General features: G+C 39.8%; 3 protein-coding genes across 3 annotated transcripts in view; 2 read left to right on the top strand and 1 right to left on the bottom strand.

The window, feature by feature from the left end:
- The window catches only part of crygmxl2 (crystallin, gamma MX, like 2), a 1,334-nt gene extending 157 nt beyond the window's left edge, over window positions 1-1,177 (top strand). The window contains exons 2-3 of the mRNA XM_005736346.1: window positions 189-431; window positions 902-1,177. Of these exons, the coding sequence (XP_005736403.1) occupies window positions 189-431; window positions 902-1,177 (519 nt within the window). The remainder of the gene's footprint in view (window positions 1-188; window positions 432-901) is intronic.
- Window positions 1,178-1,702: 525 nt separating this feature from the next.
- On the top strand, window positions 1,703-3,530 carry crygmx (crystallin, gamma MX). Its single transcript, XM_005736523.1, has 3 exons — window positions 1,703-1,706; window positions 2,781-3,040; window positions 3,255-3,530. Exons 1-3 carry the CDS (start codon window positions 1,703-1,705, stop codon window positions 3,528-3,530), a joined length of 540 nt encoding a protein of 179 aa, XP_005736580.1.
- Window positions 3,531-8,580: 5,050 nt separating this feature from the next.
- On the bottom strand, window positions 8,581-17,049 carry aldh18a1 (aldehyde dehydrogenase 18 family, member A1). Its single transcript, XM_005736345.1, has 16 exons — window positions 16,912-17,049; window positions 16,361-16,510; window positions 15,844-15,948; window positions 15,604-15,762; window positions 14,383-14,473; window positions 13,625-13,749; window positions 13,066-13,210; window positions 12,900-12,973; window positions 12,676-12,775; window positions 12,114-12,334; window positions 11,624-11,761; window positions 11,310-11,505; window positions 11,106-11,227; window positions 10,756-10,942; window positions 9,277-9,372; window positions 8,581-9,141 (listed from the first exon to the last, which is right to left on the bottom strand). Exons 2-16 carry the CDS (start codon window positions 16,502-16,504, stop codon window positions 8,945-8,947), a joined length of 2,100 nt encoding a protein of 699 aa, XP_005736402.1. The 5' UTR covers window positions 16,505-16,510; window positions 16,912-17,049; the 3' UTR covers window positions 8,581-8,944.
- Window positions 17,050-21,212: the final 4,163 nt, after the last annotated feature.

Here is a 21,212-nt window from a genome sequence, read left to right as displayed (position 1 = left end):
CCCCCCCCCCCCCCCCCAGCTCAAACAGTGGTTTTAGTTACCTTATTTTTCATCTGTTAAGCAGTGCAAATAAATGTGTAAAGAAGTGTAGAGGGTTGGTAAAGAGAGCCTATTCACGAGTCTATGAGATAGCATTTCTTTATGCCGAACATAAACTGTATTCTCTCTCTCTCCCTTCTCTCCTCGAGATCGTCTTCTACGAGGGCCGCAACTTCCAGGGCCGCCACTGGGAGTGCAGCAGTGACTGCATGGACACCTTTAGGCACTTCAACTACTGCAACTCCCTCCGTGTCAGCGGCGGCCACTGCGTGCTCTACGAGAAACCTCACTACATGGGATACCAGTACATTCTCAGCCCTGGCGAGTACCCTGACTACCACTGGTGGATGGGCTTCAACAACTGCATCCGCTCCTGCCAGATGTTCCCTCCTGTAAGTCAATCAAACAGACAGATAGAATTGGTAGCACCCTCCCACCCCCCGCTACACTCACCTTGTACATCAAAAGCTGCTTTGGATATGGATGTCAATCACTGGCTTTTTGATGTCATTTACAGATACTCACACAGGTCATAGCATAAAAGTCTCTGCTGCAAGGCCCACAAAGGAGACCGAGTCAGCCTTTAAAAAGAATATGACATACCCCCCATAAGACTTGGTGCCTTCACTCTAATTCTGTTTGTCACATTGAGTGTTTCTGGCAGTTCAGGGAGGAGGAAAAAAAAACTAATTCTGTCATGCTCCGAAAGAGTTGTTGCTCAATCTCGTTTGTAGTTAAAGAAACCGAGTAGTGCGAGTACTGAATTAAAAAGTTAGCTCGTTGTGGGAAGAGTTCTCTAGAGATTACACCTATTGAAAATAACATAATAGTCATGATTACCCTGTTTTCTTTCACAATGCAGTATAGGGGATCCTACAGGATGAGGATCTACAACAGGCCAGACATGATGGGACACTCAATGGAGTTTATGGATGACTGCCCCAACGTGTATGACCGCTTCCGCTACCGTGACATTTTCTCCTGCAACATCATGGAGGGTTACTGGATCTTCTACGAGCACCCCAACTACAGGGGACGCCAGTATTTCCTTCGCCCTGGAGAGTACAGGGCCTGTGGCGACTGGGGCTGCCACAATCCCATGGTGGGCTCATTCAGGAGAATGAGGACTCTCATGTAAACTGCACCCGTGTGCATCTCAAATGAACATTAAACACAAAACTTTAAAATAATGATGTCCTTTGTGAGCTTTCTTTTTTGAACGTAGACATGAATGCAACTTGCAGTGACACTCTAGCAAGGCAGCATATTTGCTTCCTGATTATATTCAACCAACAAAGGCTGCTGCTTGAATGGGTTTAAAATACAAGTCAGATCTCAGACTGTTTGCTGCTCTGTCCAGCTTCACAGTCTGCATGCAGGTTTCAAACATTCATGCCATTAAAGGCAGATGTTTGCAACTCTTATTGTAGGCCTTTGAGAAAATGCAGTTGGACAGTATTTTCCATAGACAGACAGAGCTTTGACAGAGACAAAGCGGCTGCGGTGGCTCAACAGTGCCATAGTGTTGTGAAGTCTATAGAGCGCACTGTGCTGACACGACAAAGCTTTGTTTCACTATTGCAAAGCCCTGATCTAAGCAGGGTCTATAAAGAGGTCTGGGAGAGCCCCGCATCTGGTCTGGTCTGAACTTAACGCAGTTACAATGGGCAAGGTAAGGAAGAAATTTAACAAATGTAATGTTTCACTGATATTTGATGTGCGGTATACCGATTTGTGTAGTAAATATAGTGCTTTACAAATTTGTTAGATCACCTGTTATATATATATAAAGGAAAACACAAATATTTAAAAAGCATATTTTTATTTATTAGGAAGTACCAAACTGAATTCACTTTTTCCCACTGGACTTCAAGCATAACATTTAACCACTAAAACAAAAGTTTATTTTCAGGAATGCAAGTAAATACCTATAATTTGGTAAAAAATAAGACTTAATTTGGCTTTTTAGTAAGACTGTAGATTTAAAAATTAATGGAGAATAACAATAACTATATTTTAGCATTAAAAATATCATTTTATTATTACCAACACTGCCAATTTAGGGTAGCTGTGACAAAAAACTTACTTTGAGTCGTGATCTAATATATTTGTTAAGCACTATAGATAAATAATTAAGTTGAACTAATATATTCTGATAACGAGCTGTAAAAATATATACATCTTTTGCTCATATGAAACGTAAAAGACCTTTAAGGAGTAACAACGTATCGCTCTCTGGGTTAAACATACCATTAGTTCTTTAGGACTATTTACCATATTTACATAACCTATAAATTAATGTAAGAAATGCTAAAAGTGCAGGGAAATGTAATTCTTCTCTCAAGGATAGTAGAAGCCTCAAATATTTAATTGATCTTATAGTCCTATTTCCTGTGAAAACAGACAAAGAACTTGTGAAAAGTATTACACAGTTCATTCATTAAAATGTACCAAATGCTATACTTTATTTTATTCGGCTTTGCTTCTAGCACATCTTTTGGGACTTTTTTGTACTCCCTTAAGCTTATCTTTTTTTCAAATTTCTCCACTTACAAATTTTCTACTCAGAAACTTTTGTTAGATAAAACTAACTTTAAAAGTCTGGCTCAGAATACTGAACAGTGAACACTAAGCGTTCATGTTATTAGTGTTTAAGAGCCTGAAAACCTGACAGGTAACTACACGGTTACGTTTCTGCGGTGGTCTTTGGAACATCTCTGTGGTGATACACTAATGCTGAGCCATCTGTTCTGTGCAGATTATCTTCTATGAAGACAGGAACTTCCAGGGTCGTCACTACGAGTGCAGTACTGACTGCCCTGAGATGCAAAACTACTTCAGCCGTTGTAACTCGATAAGAGTTGAGAGCGGTTGCTGGGTGGCCTACGAAAAGCCAAATTATGGCGGCTATCAGTACATGCTGCACAAGGGAGAGTACCCTGACTACCAGCGCTGGGCAGGCTTCAATGACTGTATCCGCTCCTGTCGTATGGTGCCTCCTGTGAGTTTACACTCATTTTCTCTTCAGGATCATTTGGTTCTTATGTCTACTGCTGTTACTTGAAGCATCAATGCCAGTAGCCAGGATTATTTTAACACATCTCGAAGTGTAGACTGGGTAACTAGTCAGGATAATTTATCCTGGCTGACTGCAACAAAAAAGACATTTTTACCTTAATTTGTGGTATTATCTTATTCTCTTATTTCTTCCCTAGTATAATGGGAACTACAGGATGAAGATCTTCGAGCGATCTGACTTTGGCGGTCAAAACATGGAGCTAATGGAAGACTGCCCAGACCTGAACGAGCGTTTCCACACCCGTGATATCTCCTCCGTCAATGTCATGGAGGGCTACTGGATGCTGCACGAACACCCCAACTATAGGGGACGCCAGTACTTCTTGCGTCCTGGAGAATACAGGAGGCACAGCGAGTGGGGAAGCGCCAGTCCCACCATTGGCTCTCTGAGACGTGTCACTGAGCTCAACTGATTCCCATTACTTTTATTTTTAACCCTTATTTAATCCCATCATTAAGAATACCACCCTCTTGTTCCCTTAATGGCTGTATTGTTTCAGTGTGGTCTCAACACTGTGATGTTCAAACCTGAAATCATACATTTTAATGATGCGGGTTTGGATGCGTCGGATGTTGGGGTTCCCGTTTTGTTGTGTTGCTTTGCATTGTTGGGTAAAATTACTACCCAACTTAGTGCTCAAGCAATGCTTTGGTCGTTCCATAGCAGAATGTTTTGCCTCGCCGGTCCCTAACCTCCTGTCCTCCTGGAATCACAATAAATGAAAACTTGATGAAAGTCAACTAAAGGAAGCCTTTGTTAATTTTCTATTGACTGCTGCAGCTGTCACTGTCAAAAGATCAGGGGGATATAGCTTGTCATAAATCTGAGGGGTATTTTTCTCTTTAATATGGTGATTGAACTTTAGTTTCATCAGGCCACAGAGTTAGACACTGTAGTGGAATCACTGAGGTCCTAACAATACCAAGAGTTTCTACAGTTTTTTGTGATATTACAGATCCACATACACAAAGAAAAATTATCAAGGAAACAGAAGCTTATTCTTTGAAGTTCACTATTAAAGACCATAAAAAAGGGTATCTGAGGATGGGCATGTTGGAGTCTTTATGAGATCACATGGTACAGAGTAAGCGCTTTGGGTCCATGAAAGATGCCCATATTAGATCCACATCACAAGGCCAGTGCCAACTCAAAGAGTTGGAGTCAAAGTGGCCTGGTATTAGCCCCGAGCATCAAGCTCTCTCAGAACAAAAAACAAAACCCAGTCCATATCCCTGCTCATGCATTTTTCATCAGCCCAAGATACTGAACCCTTTCAGAAATAAATATCAATTATTGAAATTGTTAATTAGACACTACGTAATTGGCAAAGATACACATGAATAAATAACACTGACCATTAATTATTGATTCAAAAAAAATTGAACCCCAGCAGAGAGTGCATTTGACAATCTCTTAAGATCAAGCACAACAAGAAATATGAGTTTTGGCCTTGAGTAATGTCCAATTAAAGGACTGTCAGCTTTGCTGTTCAAGTCCAGTGATTTGCCCTTATCATATTTTTTTTATATCTGTGGACAACAATGCCCAGCAGACAACACAACATCAACAGAGTGCAACATGGGATCTGATCACCCGGGGTCTCAGGGCAAAGCCAGATAAGAGATGAGAGGAAATCTTACAGGCTGCCTAGCCTGACACATAACTGGAAGTTAATCCGAGGTCAAAAGGAACATCGACATCAGATATTTACAAAATTCAGTAAGGAAAGCATTTCAGGCATACACAGAACTACAGAAATAGCTCTGCATATAATGTTGCAGTTAAAAAAAAGGGTGCATGCTAATCCCCCCTCCCCAAAACAAACAAACCCAAAACAATCATGCAAACAAACAAACAAAAAATAAATACTGCAAATGATCTTGCATAATATTCCGTATAGTAAATTTTACTTCACTGTCCACTTTTAACATAACTGAAAAATCTACTTGGTAGATAAGGACAAAAGTTACAATACTTTCTCTATTTTTCTATATTTTCATCCATCCTTTTTCTTCCACTTTTCCAGTTCAGCGATATCACAGTATTTTCATTGTTGGTCATCCCAATATTTCTTCCTTTGAAAGCTTCAACCAAGTCAAAGCTTGAATTCAAAAACAAACCATACCGTGGAAACATTTCAACCAGGCATCTGTAAAATACAAGGGCAAAGTTTTATCCATCCATGCATTCTTTGCCACTTATTTGGGTTTGGGTCGTAGGGGCAGCAGTCAAACTAGAGATTTATGCTCCAGTGGGAAATCTAAACCGTAGGTATGTTATAACTGCAAACCCTCTGGGCACCCTACTGCCTGATTTAAACTCCTTGGGTGAATCTTTGCAGAATCTACGATGTAACCTACACAGTCAGGCTGACCAACCCAATCAGACCCTTTCTACAGCCTGACAGCTCCTTTGACTTCCAGTGTGACTGGGATTACTGCTACAATTGGCACCAGTTATCTTGCAGCTGCAGCTCCTGATGACACGATCACAAAACTCGATTGCTGACTTGCACCTTAGCGTGTCTTGCTGCAATGTGCACTAATTGACATCTTATGCTTGATCAGTAATGGAAGGCAGTAACTCCCAATCATACTCTGAAGTCAATCAGCAAGACAACGAAATCCCCACATTAAACACTCTGACACCCCACCAAAGCTGGGTACTCTGAACTGCCATTTGGCAGGTACACAAGAAAAACAATCAGGACCAGTCCTCTGACCTGAAGGTACAGGGAAGCAACCATCTTGTCCACTGGAAAATATCTTAACGTGCTGGCACCAAATTGGGGGGATACAAGTATACTCTGCCAGTCGCATTACGCTTGGAGCAAGTCCAACTCCTCTCCACAAAACTGATTCCAGAGCCTAAATTGTGCGTTGAGCCAATATTGGATTAATATTGAATTAATATCCCTCAACCTCACGTACTGCACCAGTGAAGTAACATTGCATGCGTCACAATCCATATAGTACTGAACCCCTACAGCTCCTGTAGGTAGTGGGCCCACAGGAGGGCAGACCCATGTAGCTGCTTCAGGCTAAGGCCCAGCAACCAGACGTCTCTCCCATTTTAACCCTGTCCCAGGAAGGGTAAACTGGTCCTGCAAAGGTTTATGTCAATGCAAAATGGAAATTATATTTAAAATAGCAGTTTCAGTTAGTAACCTCCCTGGTTCATAACAAAAACACTCCTCAGTGTTCCGTTACGTAGAAAACTCCTGTTACTACGTGAACTAGATGCACACACCTGCACTTCAATAGCTACTGTAACAAACAACTCTTTACACTTAAGAGATGGTAAAATACAATTCTATCAAACATTATGTATCAAAGAAGCAATACTGAATGTCCCTAGATTGTTCCTTCTCTACCTCCAGTCATTTAGATGATATTTTCAATCGCTCCACACATAAAAAGGACAAAAGAGTGAGATCCGAGTTTTGTCTCCCTCTTCATCTCTGAACCCTTTGGACTTGATGATGGGAAGCTGATTGAAGGGTAAGTAGTGCGTTTTGGAGAATGAATTCTTTAGATGATAGAAAAGAAAAAAGGAAAAAAGAAGAAACAGAGAAACCCAGAACATAAGACTGTGATTCCATTATTAGTCTCAGTTCTCCTTTTCTCCCTTTTCATTTCTGATGGCTGGATAATTAAACCTCTATAGTATTGTCTTCCATGTTACTTGCCCCACTTCCAGCAATGCGAATTCCCCTATGGGCAACTTTAAAAAGGGCCTTTTTAGACATCTGTTTTTCAGATCAGTATGACTTTTTTCCCCATTAATTTGTGTTCTTTGTGAAAGTAGAAAGACTAGTGCCAGGACAGAGATGAACATACATGTGAAAATGCTCAACATTTCATCTGCCAAAAAAAAAGAAAAAAGACAAAAGAAAGAAAAATATCCAAATATTCTTTTTCAACTTTTTATTCCACAATACTGCTATTAAATAACCCGAACTAATCCTTAAGTGTGCATTGCAAGACATCTGATAGCAGCTCAGAGGCTGGAATGTTACAAAGCTTAATTTAAAGGCAGTCGCATTCTCCCCTCCAGCTTGAAGGAGGCAGCTTGTCAATTACGATTCCCGCTCTGACAGAAGCTTTGGGCGCCAAAAGGAACAAGCAGGAAAGCAACAAAGCATGGAAAAATGAACACAACATGCAACAATAATCAAATAAATAAAAACATATGGGAATAAATGGATGCATGTAAATTGGAGTGTATTTAAGTGTCATTATTGCAGAGAAAATCTCATTTTCTGATGTCCTAGAATTGCATATTTTTAATCCTATTAGGTAAGATTTTACAAATACATTTACAAGCTGCACGTCTGATAATGTCACGGGTATTTTCAAAAGACAATATATCAGAAACATACAGAAAGTTCATCCCAGAATTAAAGCGGGGGGTACAAATATTGTTTGAACAAAGAAAGCACTTACAGTACAGTCAGTGTGAACCTCGTGGGTAATGAACCGATGTAATCCACTGAGCCCTTAGTCACTGAGAGGTTACAATATTAAATGTAAATTTAAATTAAATAATCATTTTACCATAGTAATACTGTAGTGGCTAGAGAGAAGCCATTAGCAATGTGTATCCATGACCACACATATAATAAAGTTGGGATAACTTCTAATGATAAACAAGTGCATTTTGTTATAAATATTTTTGGATATTTTTGATCAAACTGAAAAATCATGTTCTGTGATTGTTTAAAAACACACTGCTAGAGGTTCTTTTTGATATATCAATTATAGCAATGAAGTGTTTTTTATAGGTTATTAGAGTAATGTGTAACTGTGAAGGTACTTAGAGTCCATTACTAATGTGTGCTTAGAAAGATTCTTAGTTTGCACAGTTACTGTCAGAGTAATTAAACAGGGGCTCTGGCTTCTTGGTACCAGACATATGTTAGCTAATCAGAGTCACTGCAGACAGATGCATGCTAGTTATCTGTAATCAGCATACAGCCACACTTTTCATATAGAGAGACAGGGACCATATGACCTGTCAGCTTAACCTCCTAAGACCCGAACTCTTCCACGTCATGCATTTTTAATTTCTCTTTGATATTTGGGCATATTGGGGCCCGATGAATGTAAAAACAAAGAATTACCAGATTTTTTTTTTTTTACCTTATTTTTGTTTTTAAGAAAAATAAGAGCCACATATGAGGATATTCATTTAAAATTTTGATATAACATTGGCAGTATAATGTCCTCGTAAGTGGATATCAGGCCCATGTAGAGCAAAATTGAGTATTTTGGTCTAAATAACCCAAAATGTGATGTCCACATATGTGGACGCCAGGTCCTAGGAGGTTAAAGTGGGAGAATAGTCAGACAACCATTATTAAAGTGAGATATTACCAGGAAATAAAGGAAAAAGAAATGACATCAAGCAAGGAATTTGAAGTTATTAAATAGATGTGTAAATAAATGAACAGTTTTAATATTGTTTTCTACCAAAATCTTTAAAAAAATAAATAAAGTAATTTAATTAAAAGATACCATTACTAAAATTAGTTTGCCCAGTGCAAATTCAAATGAGAAAATAATGACGAATCTCAATCTGTGTGAAGTATTTTTTTTGTATGGTTTAAACACCGTTTGGGGTTTTTGCATAGTTTAATATTGGGGCTTATTGACTTACCCAACCTAAGCAGAGGTAGAATATTTTCAGACTCTTAGTCCTTAAATAGGAACATCTTTTTAAATGTAGTAATAAAATGAACCATTGCTGTTTTGAGCAGCTATGTGCTTCAAAGGTTGAAGATAGTGAAAACAGTCAGGCCAAAGGAATGCTGTCAGACTCTCTGGCCTAGTTGCTGTCTCTCTGTCCAGCTAAAGGCTGCCCAGCAGGCAGGTTTTCATGCAGGTACTTCATGGTACCATGCTCCGAGAAGTCGGCTACTGTGTGTCCATCACCTCTCAGGACCCACTTGGTTGTGAGCAGGCCCTCCAGGCCTACAGGGCCTCGGGCATGTATACGAGCCGTGCTGATACCTACCTCTGCTCCTAGAGAAAAGTACAGAAAGAGTGCAAATAATGAGGACTACATGAAGAGAACATATCAGTGAAATATGAGTAAAAATATTCAGGCAGGTTTAGAGAAAACAACACAGAGGATGTCAACACAAGACCACCACATACCCAGTCCAAAGCGGTAGCCATCTGCAAAACGTGAACTAGCGTTCCAGAAAACACAGGCGCTGTCCAGCTGCTGAAGAAACTTCTCTGCTGTGTCCTCTGACAGAACAAAACATCTCATCAGTGTTATTGTGTCTGTAAACACTTTTGGGGCTTAATTTAAAGAAATGAGAATAGAAACTGCGCTAAACTGACACATTAATGCACTGAATGAGACTGAAAGCTTATATAAAACCTAAAACTATCATTTAAAGCAGGGGTGGAGAACTCCAGGGCTCAAGGTGTCCTGCAGGTTTTAAATATCACCTTGTGTCAGCACACCTGAATCAAATGATTACTTCATTGCCAGTCCGCTGGAGAACTTCAAGACATGTTGAGGAGGTAATTTAGCCATTTAAATCAGCTGTGTTGGATCTAGGACACCTAAAACCTGCAGGACACCAGCCCTTGAGGCCTGGAGTTCCCCCATCCCTGATTTAAAGGCTTTCCTGAAAACAAAGATATGTCCCCTGACATAATCTTTGAAATTCACGTGAACCGTGCACATCCATCCAAAAATATATCTACAAGCAGGTTAATGAAGACAGCGTATTCACCATTTTTATCAATCTTCCTCTCTGATAATATCCGACTTTGATACAAACTGATTAGTCTGGAATTCACTGAGGTTCCTTCTGTAGTCACTAGATGGCAGCAACACATCCTCTACTGCACGTGAGATCATCCTCAAGGTGGAAATCTTACCAGTAAACACTTTGCTTTATTTTTTAAAAGTTAATTCTGACTGCCAGAATAAAAGCACATAATATTTTTAATATTTATATTTTCAAAGGAACGTGAACCTGAGTTTCTTTGCCTTACTGAAAAACTAAGCTCCCACCATTCAAACGATACTAAATAGTGTCCACATGTGAATAGAAAATTGTAAAATATATGAGACATCAGTTTTGTCCACATGGTAATGACCACAGCCTTAAAGTGAGAGAACACACTGGAAACTGCACAGGATAGCTTCTTTCAAGATGAGTTAAGGACACGCAGCATGACGGCTCACTTCAAAGACAGAAGTGTGTCTGAACATGTTTCAAAGTTATGAGAAGTCTTTTAAACTGTTAATCAGCTGCTCTACATTTTAAATGGGCTCCGTCCACAATCTAGAGTCACAAAGGGAGGATGTGCACTCATCCTGACAACACCTTGTCACTGCTCATTAATCGCTATGGCAGAAAGTGAGACGTAAGGTGGACTGAATCCAACAGAGAGAGAAGGAAAACTTGATGAATATTAAGACACGGAACAAAAAAAAGAATGACCAAACTGACAGGTGCTACTCAGTCATGGTGAGGTAAGATGTGACAGGAATTGTGAAACTACAAGGCAAAGGAATTAAAAAGCAAATTGGTAGAATGTATTTAAAAAGAGGGAGAGAGAAAGAGACTGGGCAAGAACAAAGTACTAACAGCGAGATATTGCATCACCTACCATTTTCCGTGATTATAACGTCTGTGTGAGAGCTGCCATACTTATGTATGTGCTCTACGGCCTCCTGCATGCTGTCCACCACCTCCATGCAGCACTCCAGCTCACCATACTCTGTCCGCATAGACTTTGCCTCTGAGGGGCTGAATGTCAGGTAGGAGGCAAACCGAGGGCCTGCGTGAATCTTCACCTAGTCTCATCAGACAGAAATAAATTATTTCTAACTTTAATATATTATGACAAAAAACTTTTTTGATTTTGTTGGATGACTAGTGATGTATCTAAAAACGAGTAACATTGAAAGTCAGCTGCAGGTTTCCTTAATTTATCAATGCGTGTATTTGGCATTTTACTCGTTCAGTGCGGAGCATGTCGATAATTTGGTCGAACATAGGGGTCCTGAGGATGTCCCGGTGAATCAGCAGAGTTTCCATAGCGTTACATGCAGCTGGGTAGTCACACTTGGAGTCTCTCACTAGAAGAGGAAAGCATTAGTCAGTCGCTGGCATGTTATGACTGACAGGCATTTTATATGGGGGGGAACTGTTCTAACTGACCGATTTTTATGACTTTGTCAATGCTGGCTTCTGAGTCCACATAGACGTGACAGATTCCCTCGCTGTGACCCAGCACAGGAATGCCCTTGGCCGCTCGCTGAATGTCCCGCACCAGCTGGGATGAACCTCGGGGGACGATCAAGTCTATCATCTTATCCAGTCGGCACAGATCCTCCACTTCCTCACGGGTGCTCACCTGGGAAGAAATACGGGTTTGTGAATCACATCAGATAGAAGAGTGTGCTGTAAAGTGCTATAAAGATGACACATGGTTCTCACTGCTTTTTAATAAATATGTAGGAAATCAGTTTTACCATCTGCACAGCCTCCTTGACTCCATGCATGGAAAGAGCTTCCTGGGTGAGCTGGTGGAGGACATGATTGGTGTTGGCTGCCTCTTTTCCTCCTTTCAGCAGGAGGGCATTGCCACTGGCTATTGCCAGTGTTGATACCTAGTTATTACAGGTGTTCCGAGAAAGTGACAAAGTACATTTATAAAAATGGAAACCAAAAAGTTAGCTAAGCATATAAAGCACAGGATGTGTTATGGTAAGTTCTGCAGAAATACAAGGTGTTATTATTTATTCATGTTAATCTCCTATTCATAGTAACTTCCCCACATATCCATTAACCTCTAACGTTTTAGTTTTATCCCAGTCTAATACATGTGTGTGATGAAATACAAGGACATTAAGAGGTCAAATATCAGCCTTGTCTTGATATTGTCCCATATGTAATTTTTGTCAACAATGTTCAAGTGTTTTATATGTTTTTGTTAAGATTTAAGTTCTTCTGCAGCAATACCTGCGGCAGGCAGTCGGGTCGGGCCTCAAATATGACCAGAAGCAACCCGATGGGTACAGTAATCTGCTCCAGCTCTAAATTATGAGCCACTCTGGTCCTGCGCAGCACTCGACCCACACTGTCCTGGGCGGCCGTGGCTATCTGGCGGAGACCTACTGCCAAGCTGTTAAGTTTGGCCGGTGACAGACTGAGACGCTTCAGCATGGCTGGAGGCAAATGGCCTACAGAAAGAAGGCATAGCAGAGTTACACTTTGATAGCAGGTAGTGAGGTATAAAACTCATATGTAGAGAAAGGGAAAGTCGCCCTCTGGTGGCAACACATGAGAATGTCATCCCTTAGGTTCAATGTTGAAGTTATTGTAGCAACATACATGCAAAAGCTGCTGAAGTCTGGAAATCAGTTACATACATGGCACATGAATTTATTATCCTTATTTTTTTAAGAGAATGTGAAAGCACTAGCACTACAATACCAACATAAAACATCAATCAAAGAAAATGTCTCTGCAAGTCTAGTTTATATTTCAAAAACCAGACAGACTTGATGTGGTGTCCTGTTACCTGCACTGACAGCCAGGTCCATATCCATCTTGTTTGCAGCCAAAATCTCTTCCTTCCTTTCAGTCAGCAGATCTGCTAGATGGCAGATGATCTCACTCCTCTGACAAGTAAACAAAATAATTCAGTTTTTCTCTTTAAGTGATAAAGCACCCAAAGAGCTGTTTACATTTTTAAATGTTTATAAAAGATATTGCCCGAGTCCTTTATCTAAAAACATGTGTCACCTGGTCTGGATGCAGAGATGCAAGGGCTCTTCCAGAACGGCGCGCCATTTCTGTCTGTTCCTCCACAGATGGGCCTGAAGGAGAGTCAGGACAGAATTAAACATCAGAGCCTGCAGATGCAGTTTTACAGCAATAAAAAACATTTATTCAGCTCAGGTAAACTCACCGGCAGGTTTACATTCAGAGAAGAAGGTTCCTACTTTCTTGCCTTCCACAATGTCAGTGATGACATGGCCTGTTACTTTGGGGTTGGTGCCATTTGCAATAACCACTGAGGTGCCACCGTGCAAGGCCCAAAGGGCAGCTTTGACCTGCAGCCAAGCAGAGATTTAAAAAAAAAAATTTTTTGTATAAGATTTACTTAATTTTAATACTCAGTCCAATCAAACCTACAATCTTTTATCGTGTCCAATATGACATGCAAACATTATCATATTGGAAGACACCATCTGAGAGTTGGGTCATCCCAACACGTTACATGTAATAACAAGCACAATCTGACCTCTTGTTGTTCATCTTATTTTATATATCACCGCTCATACTTTAAGGATTTTTCCCCCAGTCTGTGATATCTGCCCTGAGTTTTGTTGGTCGCTTATATTTCTCATTTAGGTTTATGTAAAAGAATTTTCTGAAGAAAACTGATGCAAAAAAAAAAAAAGAAATGTACAGGAAAAACCTGAACTTTTCCTTATTGTAATGACTTGATGGGCAACTTCACCAACCTTGGCCTCCATGCCTCCGATCCCAACTCTAGACTTTGTACCATAGGTGATGGACTGCTGGTCTCCAGGGTAGAAGATGTCAATGAGCTTGGCATCATCTGTTCCAGGGGGGCTGTTGTATAGTCCTACAATATGACCATTACGCATATGACTTATTTGTTCGAGATGAAAATAACCAGCATTTACACATCAGCCTAAATTGTTCCCACATCCATTTTATTGCTAATATTACTAAAGCCATAAACAAAGCTGGTGAATATAGTTTAGTTAGCAACAACAAAGCAAAGGTTATATCCTCAGAAACACCCCAAACACGTAATAATACAGATATAGAAAGAAACTGCAAGATCTCTGTTGATAAGAAAGCCCTATGTGATGATTGAAAGGTACTATTTTTGCATAAGTCAACCTCTTTAAAAGGAAAATCCTGGATAGTACCCTTTTATTGTGCATAATCATATGATAATTTACTATGATCACTCTTCTCTGCTGAAGTTTTGTTTTATTTAATATTCTAAAAGCCATCCAGATGATGCTGAATGACTGCAGCCGTGATTCTGTGTGTGCATGGACGCCATGTGTCAGCTCCATCAGCATTAGTTTCAAACACGAAGGCAGAAGGTGTGTGTTTGTCTTTCTCATATGGCTCTCCATTGACCCTGAGAGGGATGTTTTTTCCCCCCGTCAGCAAAGTGACCAGACAGATGGTGTTGTTACCTAACAGCTGACCCAGAGTGTTGTTGCAGTGACACACATACCCTCCACATCAGAGAGCGCGATGAGCAGGTCAGCCTTCATCTCTACAGCTAGCCGTGCTGCCAGGCTGTCGTTGTCCTTAATGCTGATCACCTGCAGAAACAGAAAATTGCTCATGTAAGCTCCTGAAGGCAGAAAAGCGGCAGCAGAGAGTAACCCATGAGCTTATTTTTTAAAGACAGAATAAAGCAGATAAACTGAAACACAAATATGTTAATACATATGACTCTGCAACACTGTTGGCAGCAACATCTGGAAAATGTTAAACAGAGCTGATCAACTCAGAGACAAGCTTGTGAAGAGCTTTTTGATGCTTGAGGTTTGGCCTTTTTTGTCGTTTTTTCCCCATCAGATGTGACTGCATTTGGACAGAGCTGTGAAGTTAACACTGACTCCTTTCAGGACAACCTAAAGTTAAACGATACAAAAGTAGGTGTGGCCACTCTAATAGCTGATTTAGACATTGGAGATGAATCTTTGTAGAGATTTTGGAAATCTCCCACCAGAAAATTAGTGTCCTTACATTGATGCTAAGATTATTATTCCTTACACTGAGGTAATGATTGTTATTTTCTCACTGATAAATTCAAAAACTGCAGCGAAAAAAGCATTGAACAGGCCAAACATTGTGATTACTAGGGAGGTGCACGCCAGGTTACAATGTAAGATTTGTAGTTGTGACATACATACAGTGTAGATTTCTCACCACGGCATAAATTTTAGCAGATAAATTACATAAAATAGGTAGTTATTTTTATTAAAATATCGATTTTGCTAGAAAGTTTTTTTTTCCGAAAACAACTGTTTTCTGTTAATTAAAGAAAACCTAAAGTTATACCACTGACTTATAAGGAGTAGTCTTCTAGCTGCCAAAGTCAATAATTAGTAATATTAATAATACAAATACAACGCAGTAGAAAGTGAAGCTAAATAATCTGATAAAAAGAGGTAAGTTATCCTCACAGGATGCCTGGTGATCACATGCACTGCTGTCTATCCCCTCCCTGCATACATATGCCTTTATGGTTGATTGCAGAGCTGACAAGGTAAGGTGGGGGTGGCAGAGGTGTTTCAGCGTGCGTGTGTGTGTGTGTAAGATAGAAAATGTTGTAGTTAATGAATAGTGGATGTTAAAAAAATAAAAATAAATCATAAACACCGTCTGCCACCCCTGCTGCCACCATCACTACAACCAGCGGTGCCCCCATGCTGTCTGTACCCACATTTACCCCCTGCAGGTCGCTGTTGGGCTCCGGAGGGGGCACCACAGCATCATTGGTGTTGATGATTGGCACGATGTTCATGTGCAGCAGCTCCCGCAGTGTGCTGTTCAGGTTCTGCCTCTTTTGGTCATCGTGGAAATCCAGATTTGTCACCAGGACCTGACGGCACAAAATCAGAAAATGTAGTGAGGGGGAAATTTAAACAGTAGTAATTAATTAAGCAAGAATTTTGCAAAGCACCTGTGCTGTACAAGTGCTGTACTGGGTGAACATGGCTTCATACAGGGCCATCAGACCGCTCTGTCCAGCTGCAGCACAGGCTCGGGCCTCCAGCACCGGCAAAGACTGAAACACAAACAAACACAAAGACAAATTACTCCACACCGACCAAGTGCAATTTATAAGCTAGACAGAAAAGTGTGACCTACACACTCTATACACAAAGAAGAATAAATGTAAGCTAGTGCAACATATGATAGTATTTGCACTGAAGTGCACGTGTTTGTTCAAGTGAACTGTCTGATAAAGCACCATAGCATAAACATAACGTTTTAATTAACTGTAAACAATGAGCTTCACAATAATAGAAATTATTGTGGGATTATATTGGGATGATATTTCATTGTATTTTCTCACTGAAGAAAATCTAAAGCATTTGGTGAAGATTTGACTTACCTTGTCAGCAAAGTGGCAAAGTTTTCAGCTAACATCAGCATCTTTATTTTCTGAGATACCCTAAGTTCCCATCTTTTCTCACCATGTCATTGAGTTGACTGTGTCCAGAGTGCAGCGCCTGCCGAACACTCTGGGACAGCAGGATCTCATGTCTCAGTCTTTGCTTGCCGAAGGCCACAGCTCCACTGGTGACAATCATCATCTCCCTGCCTTGATTCTGCAACATAGCCACCTGCGCAACAACGGACCCATTTAGTTTCACTGCTGGGGCTATTTTCTTCCTCTTCAGGCTCACTAATGATTTTGATTTAAAGCTCAGTTTTAACCAATTATGAACCCATACATTCTATAACTTGGTGATAAATGTCCATTTTGTACTATCTGTAGCAAGTACTACAGTACATGTGTCTACAGGGAGTTAGAAAATGAGTTGAATCAAAGGAAAAAGGGACATTAAAACATCATCAGTAGATGGGAAACATCATGAAAACCCACAGATTGGTTTACACGTCACTGAATTTTAAAACAGTTAGGTCAAAGCTTGTTTTACCTGATTTTTACCCCCGTGTCAAGAATTTTCTACACAATAATCTGTAAAATGTATAGAGTGCATCATTTTATTTGTTTTTTCACCTGCTCCACAATCGAGGCCAGCCTCCCAAGAGCCAAGCCACACTCATCTCCACGTGTAACGACGGCACTGCCGAGCTTAACTACGATCCTCTTGGCCTGACGCAGCTCACTGCGGTGTGCGAAGGAGCTGCTGTGAGCCCTGCCCTGGCCACCTGGAAGATATTTTTCTGCTTATTAATCACACTTAACTTTTCAGTACTGTGCTTAATAAGAGCCAGCTGCTAACATAATGTTCATGATGCTGCCCACTAGACTAAATACTAAGATGATCTCATAATACCTGATTACATTCACTCAGCATTCACTTTGCGAGGTACAGCTAGCAAAATGCAGTTACCTAATCAGCCAGTCACATGGCAGCAACTAAATGCATTTAGGCATGTAGACATGGTCATGATGACCTGCTGGAGTTTAAAGTGAATATTAGGTGATTTAAGTGGCTTTCAATGTTGCATAGTTGTTGGCGATGGATGAGCTGGTTTGAGTATTTCAAAAACTGCTGATCTAGTTGACAGAGAATGGTCAGAAAAAGAGAAAATATCCGGTGAGTGGAGAGTTCCCTGGGAAAAAAAATCCCCTGTTAATGTCAGAGATCAGAGCAGAATATCCAGACAGTTTTGAGCTGAAAGGAAGGCAACAGTAATACAAATAAATATTTGTCACAACCAAGGCATGCAGAAGGGCATCATGAATGTGGAGCGGACAAATCTGCAGCAATTGCATGATGCTATCTATGCCACAAAGAATTAAGGCAGATCTGAAGGTAAGGAGTCCAACTCAGTACAAGCACGGTGTAACAAATATGTGGCAAGTCAGTGTACATCTCTTTACTTATTGTAGTTTAAAAATGTCTCCCTTCCACATTTGCTGATGTAAGACTATCTGGGTAAATATTTTTCCTTTAACTGACCACTTCAAACAACCATTTTTTTGTTGTTGCTGGGTTTCCGTTTCATTGATTACATGAATGAAGCAAACAGTGTGAGGCCCTTCCACACATCCATTTGCAACCTGGGAAACAGATAATCACAGCCTGCAAACTGCCACATCAGCAGGACACTCAGAGAAAGCCTGTGCTGACATTACACATCTCTGTGGACAGAGAGAGCGCACCAAAAAAAAAAAAAAAAAGAAAGAAAAAGGAGGGGGAAAAAAAGGAGAAAGAGAGCAGCCGGTGACATCTTTTAAAGAGTAGAGCAGGTCAGAAACTGCCCTGACCTACAAAATCAAATCGTTTAATGTTTGAGCATGTGACCAATACACTATAAAAACTTTTTAGCTTGCTAAGATCACTTTAATTATCATTTCATTTGTGATTATTTGTTTAATTCTGGATCAATCGCTGGTCTATATGTGTGATGATTAACCGAAACAACAGTCACAATATATAGTTATAGTCTTTAAAATGTCTGTTTTCATAACCAATTCTTAGACAGTCCTCTGGGAAAAAAGATTTGCATGAAGAATTATTATTTTGAAGTGATTTACCACATATCAAAAAGTTTCTGTCCTGGGATTAATAAAGCAATTGACATATTACATTTACTTGCTGGTGTTCGACTGCCAAAAAGAGATTTTTAATCTTTCTGTGTGTTTTCTATGTGTAACAGCTTTGCTTATATTGGTAAACAAACAGTCAACAGGTTTTACAGAGGGGTTATAAATAAAACGAGGAAAACTATTTGTTATACAAGTTTTTTTTCCATGACTCTGTGTTATTGTACCTACATTATAATCAATACAGTCCTTTTTGGTCACTTAAAATATCTTTATAGCACTGTGATGGTATATCTGATGTCATTTGCCCTGTTTTCATGGACGGATTTCCATTGAAAAAATACATTTTATATGTCAATTTACACATTTTACCCTCCAAAAAGAAAGGATATATAAAAGTGACTTTGCCAAAAACCAGCTGAGGCTTCTATATTGAGACAAAAATGTTCTTTCTGGCTCAAAATGCTTTTCATCATTCATTAGAGATAAATATGTTTCACATATGTTTGACAGATTACAGGCCATCAAGACACAAGTTTAAATTTGTTTTGGTCTTTTTGGGGGGCAAATACCAGAAATAACTTTTTTGATACAGCCCAGACTGCCACAATATTATCTTAACACATAGAATAATCTATTCCTTTAACTGTCCCACAAGGGGAAATTTGGTTAAGGCACATAAAGCACTGAATTACTTGCCTTGTGTCAGTTTTCTGGAGAGCAGCTGGCTTAAGTGTCTTGGTGAATCCGGGGGGATCTTTGAACACAGGGTGAGCCTCAGCAGCAGCATGGTCATTTTTATGGTCTTTAATAGAGACAGAAACACCAGTAGGACAAATACATCAACTTTTTCCATCCAGCTAAGACGTCTTCTTGCATAGCAACATGAAACCTGATTGCTTGCATCCACGTGCACAGTCAAAATATAAATAAACCCCTTGCTTCATGCATATTAAGATGTTTCTTCTTACTTAACCTCCTGAAGTCCCGGTATATGTTGTCCTGCGTGCGAACCAGCCCCTGTCTTCTGTTAATTCTTGTTCACCTTCTTCTTCTTTAAGCTTTGATTCCTTCATTTATCACAGCAGTGCTCTGAACACAGACGGACACGGCTCCTCCCCTAAGTGATGAAACTTTTGCTGCAGCTTACAGCAAAGAGAATGAACACGGAGCGTTTCGCTAACGTTTAAAAAATATTCGTTAAAGATATTATACTGATAACTACAATAAACTAATAACTCTCACTCTGTAGTCTGATATTTAAAAATAAAAACCGACGCCTTGTACATTGGCTGTGAAGTGGTAGGAGATGACGTCAGGCCGGCCGGCGAAATGCGGAAGAAGAACGGAAGACGGTAATTTTTTTCACTTTTCAAAATAAACCCCTGCCACCCGACAGTCATGCTGTCGTACAATGCTGTTAGTCACTACTGTAATACTGACAGTGCTCTACTCCAGTGACATTGGTGGAGGAGCACCAGAGGTAAGGGGTGATGAATAGGTAAGAGTTTCTAGTAAAACAAAAGATAGATCATCAAAAATAAATTGTGTTGTTTAATAAAAATCCTGACTTGTGTGTTGATGGTGACTTAAGGAATCTATATATTCTAAATGCTTTTCCAACCCATAACCTCACATTAGGACTTGTAATGATACAGAGGGCCACCGCAGTTTGAAACGAAAATATTTTTCATTAAATGCGTCCTTTATTATTCTCATTTAGTCAATTTAAAAGTAACTGGAAGTGGTGGATGCTGAAATCATGTCCTGCACTTCTATAATTACCTTGTCACCTATATTTCAGTTACTCCATATAGTTAAAAAAATATCAAAACATGAATTTATTTTGCTTTTGTATTTTTGTAATTACACTATTGTGCTTCAACAAAATAGAGTAACCCAGAGGAGACTTGACTCACACTGTTGAACCCCCACTGCCCCTGGGACTATAGATAACTAAATTGACTCCTGTTGTTCTGGCTAAGTGTGTATTATTCCATTATACCTGACCTGTTCTTTTCTCTGTTGTCTGTTTTATCCCTTTTATCTGTTCTTCCATGTTCCTCCTCTCCTTTGCTCTATTATCTGTCTATCTGACTCAGGGGAAGGAACTGACCCTTACCGTACTCCTGCCTGCACTAATCCACAAACGTGTCTGTGCGAGTGGGTGGTGCAACATTTTAATTCTGTTTATTTTTGGCTCTTTTTAACTCTTTTTTAACTATTTTTGTGTTCTCCACAACGATTTCATGGATTATTAGGACATACACATTCACGTCACCCTCTTGATAACTACTAGGGTATATCAACCTCAGGTGTACTTTGTCTTCAGTTCTTGTTAGAAGTGTTAGCATCGTGAAATATTTAACAGTTTTGAGCAGACTGCACATCATACCTGCATAACATCAACGTGTTTTTATTTGAACTGTGAGCAGTGTACCGATATTCACATTTACCTCTAAACATTGAGTATAGCCCGAGTCAAGGTGCACACTGATATGATTGAATCTTGTCACGTTCAGAATACAAAGCAATAAGACACTCTCCTCCCAAACTTATACAGACATATACAGTGGTGTTAGGGAATAAACACTGGTCAAAAAAAATTAAAGAACACATTTTAATCAGTGATCAGTGTAGCATCAACTTTGTGTTTCCGTCTGTCTGACCCCAACAGGTTGCACCTCAGACCATCCAGGAGTGTCAGACATGCAAATAAACATCTAGACGACAAACAAACTGTAAACCATTTTTGATTGCTGCTGAAACTTTGGCATAAAAAAAGCCTGGTACATCTTTTTTTT

This window comes from Pundamilia nyererei, unplaced genomic scaffold, assembly GCF_000239375.1.
Source record: "Pundamilia nyererei isolate P.nyererei 1_Seehausen unplaced genomic scaffold, PunNye1.0 scaffold00069, whole genome shotgun sequence".
Lineage (NCBI taxonomy): Eukaryota > Metazoa > Chordata > Actinopteri > Cichliformes > Cichlidae > Pundamilia > Pundamilia nyererei.
The sequence above is the reverse complement of the archived record's forward strand: the minus strand, read 5'-3'. Positions and strand labels throughout refer to the sequence as shown.